The sequence below is a fragment of the Prionailurus viverrinus genome, chromosome B1 (genome assembly GCF_022837055.1).
Source record: "Prionailurus viverrinus isolate Anna chromosome B1, UM_Priviv_1.0, whole genome shotgun sequence".
In the NCBI taxonomy this organism is placed as follows: Eukaryota; Metazoa; Chordata; class Mammalia; order Carnivora; family Felidae; genus Prionailurus; species Prionailurus viverrinus.
The window spans coordinates 195,382,545-195,399,307 of record NC_062564.1 but is presented as its reverse complement, the minus strand read 5'-3'; the positions used below and the strand labels follow the sequence as shown (position 1 = coordinate 195,399,307).

Sequence of the window (16,763 nt, the reverse complement as noted above, 5' to 3'; positions counted from 1 at the left end):
GTTTGGAAACTTCTGTGAGCCTTCATTTCCCATCTATGAAATGGGAATAACAATCTCAAGGATTATTATGGGAATTAAATGAGATGATGTTTGCAAAGTGTGTAGAACTTGTTACTTAGTATAGCACTTGTGCTTATGTTAACTAAGGAATGAATATACTTGTGACTCTGTAAATATGGTGATCACGCTAACTTAATTTATTCTAACTAGAAAGTTTACACAGTGAACTTCACCAGAGTTAGAAACAGGATAAATAAACTTTCATTAAAGTTTGTTCTTCTGTTGGACAAACATTGTTTTCAAGTCCCAGTACTTAGTACACCCGTGACTGTGGGAGTAGACATGGAAGGTGAAAATATCCTTCATACAGGTATTTTTAAATCAGTGTGGGTGGACAAAGAGAGAGAGGTAGAAAGAAGGAAGAATAGACATAGTACTTAAAAAATACACAATTATATCATTAGAATGACTTGGCTCTTCTATTTCAACTAAAGCTCTGTTGAAAACAGATGATAGGGAGGTTGGGGAACAAAGGTTGAAAAAAGGCCAGTGTAAAGCTAGACCCTGTGAACTTATACTAAGTAATAAAGACTCTAGTGACAGAGGGGTGGGAATAAAGTCCAGGCTTCCTGGGAGATTGGCAAGGTGTCAGATAGGATTTTGGAATGACAGAAAAATTGAAGAAGCAGTGTGTCTGTGGTGCAATTGATTGCTTCATTCAACTTTAGATTGTTATATATTGAGTTGCCCACCACGTGCCAGCGTAATCTGAGCCCTGGGGTATGTGTTAGGATCTTGAAGGATGGTTAGAGGTCAAATTGGCAAGGTCCTAACACTGGGGCCTAATTGTGCTCTCTAGCTGAGGCCGTGTCTGGGCTGGACCTTACAGCAGTACAGCAGGCCGCATTCATGAATTCAGTGAATTATGGTGCTTACATAGACTTTGACCAGAAGGGCACTAGAAATCGCATTCCAGGACTTCTTCAGTCAACTTTTTTTCTACCATGGAATTAAAACAACACGTCACTTGAGTAGCTGGTCTCTAAACTCTGTATCTGTGACTAAAACTTACATTGATGAAATTGAGTTTACAAACTGAAAATAGATCATAATTTTGTATTATCCTCATGACTTGATTTATAAAATAACGATGGGATTAAGCAGCAAGCTCTTTATGTATCCTGACTTCCTCAAATAATTTGCTTTTGGGACGTTCTGTGTGATAAAGATCATTTCCATTTTAACTTCTAAAAACAAGTCAGTAGAAAAACTTGAATTTCTGTATATTTCACATACTCTGTTAAGATCCATTTGAAGGAAGGTGCTGTATGAGACAGTTTGTTAGATGATTCACAGATGATCTGGGATTTCTGTGTGCCTACCACACTAGCACGATTCAGAAGTATGTTGCAATCACAATAGAATACATCAGTTATGTATGAGCAAAGAGCTTAGGAGCCACACTTTTTACACGAAATATTATTAAGCTAATTGAGTTCATCAGTTGCCTGAAGCCTTCATAAATAACCTAGATGTTAGGTTATCAGTGTTTTATCACCTAGTAGACACATGAATATTTTATTTCAGGCAAGAGTTGAACCTTGTGGACAAATCTGCTTTTTCATTATGTGAGCACTCTTCATAGCCTGCCACTTCAGAGCCATGTTACGTGCTCGATACAGTGAGCTGTCCTGGACATTCTGAACTTCTTCTGGCAAGGGAGTAGGGGACAGAAGAGATAATGAAACTAGGACATCAAAATGTGTTTAGGTCAGTAGGGGCAATTTGATCCAGAGAGAAAAAAAATTATTTTGCTCATTTGGGAGCATTGTTAAGAGGGGAGCAGAGGTCAAGAAATTGGGTATATTTATTATGATTGGGAAGTGTTTGAATATTAAGAATTTAAGTAATTTTTTCTAGACATCAAGGTCATTGAAGAGAGAAGTGGGCAAATGGCAAGAAGGAGTAAGGGGAAATTTTCCTTGAGCTGCTTTTAATTCTTACAGTTCAACTATATTCTTAGCATATTGTCTCCCTAGGAAATATGGGAATTAAGTGATGTCAATACCAAGCCTCTGCCTGTACTAAATTATTATTAAATATTATTGATTAAAGGAATTGTAGCATCTCAATACATAGACCTACTTTTTAAATTATGTCACAGATTTGAACTCATCATTAGCAACTAAGTAAGTTGTATTACTTAACCAATAAGCATAGCTAATATTATTGACTTTGAAAATCAGTATTTGGCAATAAATTATAAGTCAGTGGTTGTGTGTGTATGTGTGTGGTGGTGGGGTTAATAGTTAACAGTAGTTGGTACCACAGACTCTGGAGCTAGATTATCTGGATTTAACCCTAATTTTGCTATGACCTTGGACAGTTCACCTAACTTCAGTTAGACTCAGATTCTTTATGTCAAAAGGAGATAAAATGCTGCCTGCTTCAGGGGATTGCTTTTTGAGAAGTGAGGGAATTCATTCATGTAAAGTGTTTAGAACAGTTTCTAAAAGTGAGAGTTAGCTGTGACAGTGGGTGATGGTGAACAGTGACAAAATGACTTTGAAAGAGTATTAATCCTGTCTTGTGAATACATAAATTGTTGGAGAATATAAATTGAAAGAAGACATAGCCAATGTTTTCAAGTATTTGAAGGATGTTCAACGTATATGTAGTGACCAAAGGTTTGTCTTATGTTACTGCAGAAAGTCAAACCAGACCCATTTGGAAGAAGCTATATAGGAACAAGATGTGGGTCAAAAGCAAAATGACTCTCTCACAGTGCTCCCTAAGGAGTGGTGCACATGTCCCATGTGGTACCCAAGACAATCTTTGGTGGCGCACAAATACATATTATAATAAATGCATGACTATAACAATTTGAGAACATTCCTTAGAAAATACAGAACTGGAAGAAACCTATGATGTTACTAGGCTATTATTAGGTGCTAGGCTTGAGTCCATTTAATAAAAATAATATTATAAATACTAGTGTAGTTGTTATGCAGATAAGGCAAATGTTGTAAAAAGCTTTCATGAGTCTGCCTTCCTGGTCAATTAACATTATAGTTAAACTGTGAAATATTCCTTTAACGGATAAACAGGGAATGGGGTAAAGGTCAGGAAGTTGGTCAGACTAGGTAAAACTGTGAAATACCTCTAACAGATCCTTATATTTCAACCTCTCTTAACTCAGAAAAAGAGATAGTATCCCACATCCATATGTCTCTTGAAGTTGTATAGACAAAATAAAATTTAACCATAAAAAAATGCCATAGAAATATAACTGCAGGTAGGCTCCTGAACAGACCATGTTCCTCCATCTAACTAGAAATCAAGTTGAATTGACTGGTGGAGACTGCTACCATTTAATAAATATTGTAGAGGGGTCCAAACCTAACATCCAGAAGCACTTTAGGGAAGTAATATTATATAACAATGGGTAGATTGTCTAAAAACCAAAATGCAAGCACTATCTGAATTTAGAATGACGGCTTGAATGTTGTACTTCCAAGTGTATAAATCTCACATATTTTATTCTCAGTAGGAAAAAACAAAATAAAACCACCCTGTTTTCCATAGTAGTGAGGACCAATGCAAAATGATGTATCATTCAGGTACTTGTTTCTGTTTGGATCATGTTGTGCTCCCCTCACCCCTCTCCCAAGGAAAAATAGCTTATATTTTTATTAATACATATGGCTTTTCAAAAGGGAGACAGATAGCAGAAGTACAGGGGGATGCAAGCTAGTTTGAAATTTAAATTTGCTGTCATTAGCCATATACATCTATGTTTATAATCAGGGGCTTGCTCTACTGTTTGGAAGGAGAGAGGTTATGTTTATCTTTTAATTAAGAAAACTTAGTGAAATTGTATTTTTGAGGGCAGAGTCTCTAAATGTACTGTATTAAGTCCTGAAAATAGGAAATTTGAGTACGTAATCAATTCTTTTTTATGCTAATGGAAATAAGTGGAGTAGATAACAGATTTATTTTAGATCTTGAAAAGGATAATTTGCGGGTATATTTCTCTCCCTGGTTTTGCCTTTTCAGAGCAAGAGATAAGAATTTCTTTAGTTTCACACCAAGAGAACTTTAACCTAAATATTTCTGGCTAATTTGTTATGTTTCCTTATCTGTTACTCCAGCTGCAGTAAATCAGGTACCACAGCCATTGCTAAGAGCCAATATGTAAGGGCACAGAGACACTGAAGAGAATGTCAGAATCATCCTTTTTCTTTTTTGGTAGCAATGGGTTAGAACCTAAATGAGATTATTGATAACCCAGGACCAAATTTTAAACTCACTCTTGTAGGAAAAAAATTTTTTTTTCAAAGCCTTATTATTATTATCTTAAAAAACGTATATGGAGGGGCACCTGGGTGCCTCAGTCCAGCTTCAGCTCAGGTCATGATCTCACGGCCCAGTCTGTGGGTTCAACCCCCACGTCGGGCTCTGTGCTGAGAGCTCAGAGCCTGGAGCCTGCTTCAGATTCTGTGTCTCCCTCTCTGTCTGCCCCTCCCCTCCTCACGCTCTGTCTCAAAACTAAAATAAACATTAAAAAATAATGATAAAATAAAACATATATGTAAAAAAATATAATCTAACATACATACATACACACACGCGCACACACACACACACACACACACACACACATATTTACACACGTGTGTTAAATAGCCAGTTCCTCACTTCTGAATGCGTGGTAATTTTTAGTAATAAGTTTTATAAAACTTAGGTAACTGAAATTGAATGTTCTAAATAGTTTTTATACAAAAATCGCTCACTTTTTTTTTCCTAAGTCCTATTCTAAATGAGTTTGGAGGGGCATATTGTTTAAAGAAGTCTTCCTTAATTAAAACTTAATGAATAGTAATTTAATGATTTTCTTTTCTCATTGGGAACTTTTGATAACTCTGAATCCGAGTTATGGTGGAACAGAAATTCACATAAGAAGAGCTCGGGTAGGAAAATGAGTCCGTACTCCATTGTTTAGTGTGATGATAGCAGATTGGTTCTTTCCATGACAGGGGATAGGAAGTGTTTCACATGATCTAGCTTCATCTGCAGGCAGTTCTATTTTTGGTAATGTAGAGAGCTGGAATTTGAGAGTTGTCCAGAAAATAAGTGCAATAGCTCTTTACAGAACTCTAAAATTCCTCAGGTATGAGGTAGTTGGAGAACTCTTCTAAATAATGTGTTCAAGCCTAGGAATGAGATGAGACCTAAGATGCTATGAACATTCGTACATATCTTGACTATTTTAGCATTGAGTAGCCTCAGCAGAGAACATGACAGCTAAGAATATAAACTGGTTGTCGTGTCATTAATTTTCTCAATAGGTCAGGAATTGTGGACCACGTTATTACTTCCTTATAATTTATAACTTGACTTTAAACTTGATGAGAGTAGTTTTATTTGCTTTGTAAATGATCCGTCTTCTACACCCATGACTGAAATTCCGTAAAGCAAATCTATACTGGATTAATATCATTTCGATCATGCCTGGAGAGAAGTAGGAAGCCTAACTTCTTAGAGTTGTGCTGTGACCGTTTGGGAGCCTATTGACCGTTTCCACACTTAATACAATGATTAAGACTGCAGGGAATTCGCTCTTGTATAGTCTGTTTTTGACAGCTCTTTTAAAATTCCTACTCGATTTTCCATAGTTGATCCGCTATCTCTTTGAGACCCTGTGTTTTTAAGGCCTTTATAAGTCTTCCAGGATTTCCACAGCAAAATTCTAAATGCCATTTCCGCCCCTACCTCACCCTAAACGAATATGTATGTCAGGTAATCTATATGTAATGTATACAGGTAATGTACATCTAAGCTCGATAGACACACAAAAACACACACAGGTAAGCTTGCATATAAACTAATGTACAGCTCAGACAGTCTGCTAGGCTGTGGTAGCTGGAGCTCTCAAAAAGGTTAAAACTGCAGTAGTTATAGCTAAATAAAGACAATAGAGAGGCAGAGGTGCAAATGAGGTTATTTTGTATAACAGACTCTGTTGTAAGCCTTGTATTTATTGACTTAAAGTGTAATGACTAAGGGTTACTGTAGGGGTATTAATCCTGTATTTTCCCCTGTGGGCCCACTTCTTTATATTAAAGACTTACATTGTAAAACTTCTGTAGTAGAATGTATTTAATGATGTGAAATGTCTTCCTTTGGTCTTTGCTTTATACTTTTGGGGAAGACTACATTTCGGACAACTCTTAACATATGTTTCGATTTGAGATTTATTCAGAAAGAAACTTTCCCAGGCCAAAAAAAAAAAAAAAAATCATAAAAAATGGGTTAAGATCTTGATTTTAACAGTGATTTTTGTTTTAGTTTACTGCTTTGATTTCATATGTTAATTCCAGGGTAAAAATACTCATTGCGTACTCAGATTTGCAAGGAAGAGTTATTTAAAAATAAGTTGTGGGTTTTATCAAACTGGTAGTTTATTATGGAGAATAAATTGCAGTGTTTTTTCTCCATATGGAATTATGTAAACTGCTAATAAGGTAGTTTGAAATGTCTTTCTGCTTCATACTTCTGAATATTCAACATCTGTGCTAGTCTATGATGATACTAAGAACAATTTGTATCTGAATCCCTTTTACCCCAGAGAGAGAGAGACATAAGCACTTAGATAGAGGTTATAAAATGTACCAGAAGGATTGAAAGCATTGGTAACTGTAGTGTATCATTAATCATTTTTTCAACTAAGCAAGTTTGAACATGGATTGATGTCTTTACCTTCTATCTAAGCTCTACAGGCTTCAGAATATCAGTTTAACATTGTTATATCTTTTCATACCTCTGTGTCTTCCAGTACTTTCTCCGCACAGGGCTTGATATAATGTGAATTGGATTTGAATAGCTGTTTGTTGGACTGTATCTGCTATATCTCTCTTTATAATTAGTAAAATGAGGATTTCAAGTTGTTTGCATTTATTACTTGGGATGCTATTTAACTGTAAGGTGTTACATATTACCATCTTGACCAGGTGCAAGAAATATTTATTCATGAATTGGAGCATGTATGAGAATAAATTGCATATTTCCTGTTAATTTCATTTTATGGTGCAGTGCAGAATATATATATAATAAAAGTGGTTTGTAAATGGTAAAACACATGCAGCTATTACATGGGGACATTGTCCTAGCTCTTAAAACAAAGTAGTCCTAATTACTAGATGCCCACTTAGCTTTTCATATCACAAATATTTGTATGTGTGGGCTTGTTTTTAGTTCTGACATTTTACAATTTGTCCTTTGTTTACATGCAGCAAGGAGTTATGGGCGAAGACGAGGTAATTCCTTTCTGTTTGCTATGGTATAACTGTTTTTAATTGGGTTTTACTGATCAACTCTATAATTAGCCTAGATTTTTTTTATGCACTGAAAACTCACAGAAAAGTTATATTTTGATTTGCACACTTGTCAAATTTTTGAATCCTGTATCTCTTAACTTTAAAGCACATTTCCATACTAATCTGGTTACTTAATAAATGTTTTCCTTTTAGACTGTCTAGACTCTAACTGTTTATTTTCATACCTTTTAAAGTAAAGCTGCTGTTTATAGTTGGCTTAAGAAAAATGTTTAATAAACACTAGTGAAGGTGACTTGCAAGGCGATTTTTCTGCTCTCTAAATCTGTAACTGGTTGCCATACCTATGTATATAATTTCCAACCCCAGTTTATTAGTTTTATGTCTGACCCAGTTGAAAGTAAATAATACCAGATAGGCTATTGTTAACACTGGTGTATGGAAATCATGTTGCTAACATTTCTGTGTGTCTTCGGAGAATATAATGCTTTCCTTCTCCCTCCCTGGACCGTGCAGGCACACTCACACGCTCTGTCACACACCCTTTCTCTCTCGCCCGCAACAGTCTTCCTCTCTGGGTTCTTGCTATCTGAAGGACAAAACGAGGCCTCTGAGATGCCGGACTACTAAACCTCTTTGGAAAGCAGCTGCCAGTGTCTGTGGCGCTTTAAACTTGGCTTCTCTTTTGTATGTACAGAGAGACTGAGAGGGAGAAAAGTACATGAGATGCAAAGAAGCAAAAGTAGCTTTACCTGCTAGCTTATCCTCTAAGTGCGCAATAATCATGATACTTACGTAGCTGTCATAAGGACCAAAATGAGTAAAAAGGGTTTTCCTTGACCCCTGAAATCTCCCTTGAGCCATGGAGGATAGACCATAATAATAGTGCCTTTTGATACATTTTATAACTGCGTGCCAGTGCTTCACTTTCTTTTCATGTGGTCATGAGTATGTGCACTTTGAAAACAAACAAGCTAAATCTTTCTGCCACCGCTGATGACAGAAACAAGTATTCTATATTCTTAAGTAGTATTTCCAGTTTTGTATTTCACATTGTCTGAATTTAACTTCCTTTTTGGAATCTGTTTTTTTCCCATGCTTGACTAAATCTCTTGGTTCTTTAGTTTTCTTAATGAAAAAATTATAGGATATAGAAACTCAAAACTCAGACACTAAAGCTGAGTAACTTTCTGAAGGTTGCGGCTAGCAACTGAGAAGAGAGGGGGAAGGTTAGAACTTCAGTACCTGTTTTCATATCTGTAGACTGCCTTGTTTCGCTGTGCTTTTTAGGTGTTTTTGAAACTATGGAGCATATTTAATTTAGGATTTTTTCCTTTTATACACTTTCATCTTTTAACCCTAGTGGTTTATTCTTAATGTAATTTGGCTTACTCCAACATAATATCAGGACCTAGGAAGTTCTCAGGAACTAGGTGTCAGAAAGTCCTGTTGTTTATCATCTTTTTTCTCAGTTTAATAATGGTAGACTATGATTATGATATTAAGAAAAAGCAAAATTTTCTTCTTTCAGATAGAAACTTATTACTGCTCTTCATGGCTCCCAGAGGATAGAGATCTATAAGATTTCCTCTACTTTAGGACTGCCTGTCAGCTTTGGAAGAAAGAAGACTCTCACATGGTCCCAAGGCTTCTACAGAAGCTTTCTGTAGGTCAGAACTGACCTGTCATACTTATTTGGCTTAGTGTGGAGGGATAACGCCTGAATTTTCCTCTCAAGTTATATGGCGTTAGTAATTTTTTAGTTGGTTCTCTGTGAATAGTCAGAGTCTGCTTTTAAAATTTCAATTTTGGGGGCTCCTGGGTGGCTCAGTTGGTTGGGCGGCCGACTTCGGCTCAGGTCATGATCTCGCGGTCCGTGAGTTCGAGCGCCGCGTCGGGCTCTGTGCTGACAGCTCAGAGCCTGGAGCCTGTTTCAGATTCTGTGTCTCCCTCTCTCTGATCCTCCCTCGTTCATGCTCTGTCTCTCTCTGTCTCAAAAAAAATAAATAAACATTAAAAAAAAAAATTAAAATTTCAATTTTGATAATCAAATGAAAAGTGTACCTATTATAAATACCTATTGAGAAGGTTATGTGAATTTGAAAGTACTTTGACACAGTACATAATAAAACATTAAAAAAAAAAAAAACCCACACACATACCAAAGGAATGACTCAGAAAAGACTAGAAGTAGCCTGGCTCTCTTCCTATTTTCTACTCATTTTTTCCCCCTTCTGTGCTAGATACAGTGCCATTATCACACTGATAATTTTTTAACTTCCAAGAGCCCCCTTTTATGGGCTTCATGTTTAAGGTTTGGTCCATCAAAGGAGCTGCATTTGTTAATTTTATTTAGTCATTTTTCCTTTCTTAAAAAAAAAAGTCTTACACATATCTGATCTGCTCATATGGGATGTGTCACAATAAGTTGATACAGTTTGTACCAAAAATAAGACATTGCTCTCCACCACTGCAATAGTCGGTGAGCAGCATTAATTTTTCATAAGACATTTTGACTTTGTAGTCCACTTGGGGAAGAACTATATTTTTCTTACTTGCCACCTTAGACTCATCTTTAAGCCCAGGCACAGAGGAGCTGTTTTCATTTAAAAGATTTCCCACTGGACTGCAGACAAACCAAATTACTACCAAAATGACTTTATATATTTTAATTTCCTTAATAATATCAATAAGAACTTCACATCAGGCTGTTTCTAGATACTAGCATATGAAATATACCTTAGGAATATTCAAAATTTAATTGTAGTGGAAGTAATTAAGAAAGAGCAAGTATTTCTTTCCCTGTTTTTCACTTGCAACCTGCCCCAACTCCTCTGCGTCTCTACACCCTAAGAGCCATAAAAAAGTTCTACCTCAGAGCTGCCTGGGGGGCAGGATTAGGAAGGAGGAAGACTCTCATATGGGGGGGCAGTCTTTAATATATGGAACACTATCTTTTGTGTTTTATTTTCTGTTCGGCATTTCCTCCCTTCAATTCTAAGAGTGAACGTACTGGTCTGGGTGGGAGTGTGAAGAGAGGTGTGACGTGTAATGTAAGTTCTATCCCTTCTCTTCAAACGTTTTTATATTGCCATCTATTCCTTTCGTAAAGGATTAAAGGGCTACTGTGCTTCCAAAGGAACAAAAATATATGCGATATTTTAACAAATAGAAATAGAGCCTATTTTAGTTAATAGGACTAAACATCATAATGCAATCTTTTCTAGCAGGTAATCTCAAAGCTTGAATTAATAGCTTGTATATGGAATGAAATAAAAATTATTTTAAAGGGAATGAAATTATGGAAGCTCAGTTAGGGAGGTTGGATTTATTTACACTATGTAGCCATTCAGATTTATGCACTGTGATAAGCAAGGAATTATTAGTAAGACAGTATACTATGTATTGTTCTAAAATTGACCCCGGGACGTTCTGAATTGGTTCAATTTGGTTTCAATCCGTTTGACTCTTAAACAGTCTTGTGAAGTAGCCCGAGTAAGGGTACACTCCCTAAATACCACCACTCTCAAATCCTTTTATGATGAAATCAAGGCTGAAATTCTTCATCTTTGGTAAATGCTTTTGATACCTGTCAAAGAATGGGCAAAATCTCCAAAGCATGAAAAAAAAGCCAGAGTAGTACTAGAAGACAGAGGTCAGCAAACTGGCCCACAGGCTAAACCTCCTGTTTTTATAAACAAGGTTTTATTAGAACACAGCAATGCCCATTCATTTACTTTTGTCTGGTTGCTTTGGAGCTATAATGATGGCAGAGTTGAGGAGTTACAACAGAGAATGTGAGGCCCACAAAGACTAAAATATTTTTTACTCTCTGGCCCTTCACAGAAAAAATTTGCTTACCCCTCCTCCTTGAAGAGACTTACTCTGCCTAACTCTACACCTATACCCAGCCAGACCAGTTTCTAAAAAGAAACAAAATTTTAGTGAACTTACGGCCAAGTATAGTATGTCTAGAAGTTAATGTACAAAGACATAATAACTAGGTTATAATTGATTATTAAAATTAAGTATCTTATCCATCCCCTATGTGAAAAGGATGAACCTATTATTGGGACAAAATCTCTTTAGGTGATAAGGGTACCTTAATAGCTTCTCAGTTCTTTGGAAAAGCATGCCTGATCAGTGATTCTATCTGATTAAACAGGTAGTGCTTGAGAAAGTGCAGTCTCAAACCTACTTCTATTGTTTTGATAGTGGGTTTTTTTGATCCTTTCATATTAAATAAAAATTATGCCATCACATTGGTAGATTTTCTACTCCAATAGAGTGACTGCTAAGATCTTAGAAGATGAGAAGAATATTCATAGTCATCTTTAATTTATATAGCTTGGTTTTTATTTTTAGAACAACAGTTAGTAAATGAAAGTACAGGATAACACATTGAGATCAAAGAATTATGCCTAGATTCAAGTCATAAATTGCCTAATTTTGTACAAATGTTTTCCTTTCCTGCCTCCCCCTTTTTTATATGTTGAGAAATTTCTGTATTCTGGGCTCTCAAAATAAGGTCAAAATCTGAAAATATAGGGGTGGTTTGGGCATAGGCACATAGCCAGTGGAGTAAAATTAGTAATTGCTTACAAATCCTCTAACAGCACATACCAGAAAATCATGTACTGGTTGCTAACCATCATTCTGTCACATGGCCTAGTCGTAATTTAGCCTTTAGCCCCATCTTCAGTTAAGGAAGCTCCTAATCTGGCTTTTATTATTGTGTGGAATAAACATTATTATAGGAATATGGAAAAAGCTCATGCCTTCTCTAAGCCTTTTTATTTAAAATATTTTGAAATGAATAATTTGAATCCTAATTGTCCACATAACAAATAAGGCTCATTCATATTTGAGGTAGTGGCTGTGTTGCTTTACTATAAAACCTTTGCCAATTTTCTGTTTTGGGAAAAGGTATATTGTTAGTCTCGTAATAGGAATATAGATCCTCTAACTTTGCCTTCACATGAAAAGGATTTTGGTGACCTGTTTAAAAAGCCCTGGCAATACGGAAGCTGTATTAGACCCTTTCATTGGCAATGATTAGGCAACCTTCATTTATTCTTTTTTTTCATGTTTTTCATATCTCATTCACCTCTTACTACTTCCTCTGTAATTTTTATTGTAACTACTATTTTACCTTTCAGATTTTTATTGTACATTTTAGGTGACTAACTTACCGTAAGGTATTTTACTTGAAGTAAGTAGGGCTTTTAAGCACATAGTTAAGAATGTCTCCAGTTTTCTATATTTTACCTTGATATGGCCTTTGGAATATTTCTGTACTTTTGCTCAAGCAAATATCTTCTACCTATAAAGCTTTTCCCCTCTTTTCTCCTTTACATTTTTGTCTCTAAAACTATCACATTCTTTGTAAATCTCTTAAAGAATTCTTAGTTAGATGCTCACTCTAACCTTGGTTGTAACTAACCTCATATTAATTCTCATGTTTATAAGCGTGTAGGTTATAAATGCCTATGTATATTACAGACAAATATGGATGTCTATACCTCTTAAGTTAGAATCACTGAAGTAGGATTTTTGTGTAACCATTCATACTTGTTGCCTTGTAGTATTAGTCAAGAATGTCATAACAATAGTTAGAGAATATAAATGGAGCATTTGATGTCAAGGTCAAATGATGATTTCTAAAATAGAGAAAAAAAACAAAAACAAAACCCTACCCCTTCAAACAATGTAGTCTAATTACAGTTTAAAATTCTTTTGACTATAGAGCTTGTTGATCAATATCCTTACTTTGCTGCTGGTTTTAACAGCATGGAAATTTCACCTTTAAAATTATCTATGTAGGGCGCCTGGGTGGCTCAGTCGGTTAAGCAGACTTCGGCTCAGGTCATGATCTCACAGTCCGTGAGTTCGAGCCCCGCATTGGGCTCTGTGCTGACAGCTCAGAGCCTGGAGTCTGCTTCAGATTCTGTGTCTCCCTCTCTCTCTGCCCCTCCCCTGCTCATGCTCTGTCTCTCTGTCTCAAAAATAAATAAAAACATTAAAAAAAAAATTTTTTTTAATTATCTAGAGAAAAACAAAAAACACATCTAATTACTATGGTAAGAAGCTTAGGAACAACCATCTCTAGTTCTTTTAAAAGAAGAAAATATTTGGGGGCGTCTGGGTGGCTCAGTCGGTTAAACGTCTGACTTCGGCTCAGGTCATGATCTCATGGTTCGTGGGTTCGAGCCCCACATCCGGCTCTGTGCTGACAGCTGGGAGCCTGGAACCTGCTTCAGATTCTCTCTCTCTTGCCCCTCCCCCACTTTCACTCTGTCATTGTCTCTCAAAAATAAATAAACATTAAATTTTTTTTTAAATAAAAGAAAGACATTTTAAAATTTCATAAGTAATTGCTTTTAGATACTTAAAAATGTCAGTCTCAAAGGGAAATTGTAAGATTTTGTAGAACAGAAATTACTGTCAGTTATTTCTTTCTTATTGATGAATAGAGTCATTATATGAATATACCACAATTTTTCCATTAACCTACTGATAGACATTTGAGTTGGTTTCCATTTGGACCTATTGTAAATAAAAGTACCATCAACATTTTTGTATCCTTTTTCTTTTCTGTGTGTGTGAGTGTGTGTGAGTGTACATGTGCACATAAGCACTCGTTTCTCTTGGATATATAAGAGCAAAATTGCTGGTTTATAGAATGAATGCATATTTTAACTTTATTAGAAACTACCAAGTAGCTTGCCAGTTTTACACTCCAACAGAATATAAGACTGACTTTGTACTGTTAGCTTTTTAATTTTACCTACTCTGATACATATGTGTGATGTCTCATTATGGTTCTAATCTGCGTCTTCCTGATAACTAAGGGTCATATGAAGCACCTTTTCATACCTTGTAACCCATTTCATTATACTCTTTTGTCAAGTTTCAGTACAAGTCTTTTGTCCATTTTTAATTCAGTATAAGTCTTTTGTTCATTTAGAGGAGTTCTTTGTGTATTTTGTCCTATTTTCTGGTAGTTGCTTGTCTTTCCACTTCACTAACACTGTCTTTTGATAACCAGAAAAATATTTAATTTTGATGGAAGTCCAGTTGTTTTCTTTTATCTTTAGTTCCTTTTAATCCTAAGAAATTACTGCCTATCCCCAAATATCGTGAAGAAATTCTGGCAACTTTGTTGTTTTATCTTTCACATTTAAGTCATTGATCTTTCTTGAATGTATTTTTGGTGTGGTGTGAGAATAGGGATCAAGGTTCCTTCCCCACCCCCCACACCTGGATATCCATTGGTTCACCACCATTTTTTAAAAAAAATTTTTTTAATGTTTGTTTATTTTTGAGAGAGAGACAGAGTGTGAGCCAGGGAGGGACACAGAGAGGGGAAGGCACAGAATCAGAAGCAGGCTCCAGGCTCCAGGCTCTAGGCTCTGAGCTGTTAGCATACAGCCCGATGCAGGGCTCGAACTCACAAACCGTGAGATCATGACCTGAGCTAAAGTTGGATGCTTAACCAACTGAGCCACCCAGGCACCCCTCTTCACAACCATTTATTGAAAAACATCTTCCTTTCCACATTGAACTGCATGGATACTTTTGAAAACATGAAGTGACTGTAAATGTATGGGTCTGCTTCTTGACTCTGTTTTGTTCCAGTTAGCTATTTGCCTATCCTAAGGGTTACATTCTTTAATTTTTTTTTTTTTTTTAACAATTAGTTTATTTTTGAGAGACAGAGCGCAAGCTGGGGAGGGACAGAGAGAGAGAGGGAGATGCAAAATCTGAAGCAGGCTCCAGGCTCTGAGCAACCAGATGTGGGGATCGAACCCACGAACCAAGAGATCATGACTTCAGCTGAAGTCAGATGCTTAACTGACTAAGCCACCAAAGCTTATGATTATTTTTTTATATTATTTTATACTATTATTATAATTATTAATAATCATAGCTGACCAGTAAATCTTGAAATATGGCTGTATAATTCTCTGACTTTGTTCTTTTATGTGATTTTTTTAACTGTTTTGAATTCTTTGATTTATCATAAATTTCAGAACTTGCTTGAGAGTTTCTAGAAGACAAAATGTGCTCGGATTTTGAATGCCATTGTATGCAATCTATACATGAGATAATTTCACATCTCACATGTTGATTTCTTCTCTCTATTCATTTATTTCAGTCTTGTAGAATTTCTGAGCAAATTTTTGTTTTCAGTGTAAAGGTCTTACATATCTTTTGTTTAATTTATTCCTAGGTATTTGATGAGTTTTGATGGCATAAGGAATGGCACTATTTTAAATTTTTTCCCTATTATTATTACTGTCATCTGGAAATAAATTGATTTTTGTAAGTTAATTTTGTATTTGCCCCGTAGCTAATGCACTTACTTCAAGTAGTTTGAGTCTTTTGAATTTTCCATATAAAATCATGTTCGTAGCACAGACAGTTTTACTTTTTCCTTGCAAGTATTAAACACTTTATTTTTTCATCTTCCTGCACTAGTTCTACTACCAGGATAATGTTGAATATAAATAGTGAACATCCTTCCAAACCTCAGGGGAAAAGCATTGATAGTTTATCATTAAAGATGTAAACTGCAGGTTTTCAGTGCTCTTTATCAGATTGTGGAAATTCTTGCCTATTCCTAGTTTGCTGGGAGTTTTTAATCATGAGTGGCTGTTGAACTTTATCAGATGCATTTCTTACATCTGTGGAAATGATTGATATTTCTAGTTCCTTGTGTTAATATGAATTACAGTAATTGATTTTCAAATGTCAATCAGTCTTATATTCCTGAGGCGAGCTCCACTTAATCATGATGTATTTTCCATTTTTTATTTCTAGATTCAACCTGTGAATATTTTCTTTACAATTTTTGCCTCTTGTATTCTTGATATATAGTTTTCTTGTAATTTTCTTGCCAGGTTTTTACTATCAGGATTGCAAAACTAGGTAGGAAGTTTAGCTGTTTATGTTCATAGGCTCTTTGTTGGTTGATGTCCCCTTTTTCATACTTAGTACTGGTAACTTGAGTTTTCTAATTTTTCTTGATGAACTTGATAAACTCTGCTTAGAGGTAAATCAGTTTCATGTTTTTGAAGAGCCATTTTTGGCTTTGTTGACTTGCTTTCATGTTAGTCTATGATTTATGTCATTGACTTTATTTTTTTATTTCCTTCATCTTTCCTTGTGTTTAATTTGCTATTCTTTTTCTATCTTTTTGTGGCAGAAACTAGGATTATTTTAAGCATTTCTTGTTTTCTAACATGCGTGTAAAAGTAGTTTTCCTCTAAATATGTAGCTTATGCTGCATCCCATAAATTTTATGCTGTGTTTTCATTATCATTCAGCTTCATTCTTTTGAAATGTAAGAACCTGAAAATGTATCCTAGTTTCAGAGCAAAAAAAAGGAGGAAGCTAATTGAATTTTGGTTGCAAACTGTTGCAAAT

The 16,763-nt window shown here is 35.6% G+C and overlaps 1 protein-coding gene across 7 annotated transcripts in view; it reads left to right on the top strand.

Moving 5' to 3' along the window:
• The window catches only part of CPEB2 (cytoplasmic polyadenylation element binding protein 2), a 72,427-nt gene that overhangs the window by 32,009 nt on the left and 23,655 nt on the right, over positions 1-16,763 (top strand). For 4 of the 7 annotated variants that reach the window (XM_047855704.1, XM_047855703.1, XM_047855699.1 and 1 more), the window contains one exon: positions 7,293-7,316. The exons of the other annotated variants lie outside the window; for them this stretch is intronic. In XM_047855704.1, the coding sequence (XP_047711660.1) occupies positions 7,293-7,316 (24 nt within the window). The remainder of the gene's footprint in view (positions 1-7,292; positions 7,317-16,763) is intronic. 7 annotated transcript variants of the gene reach the window in all.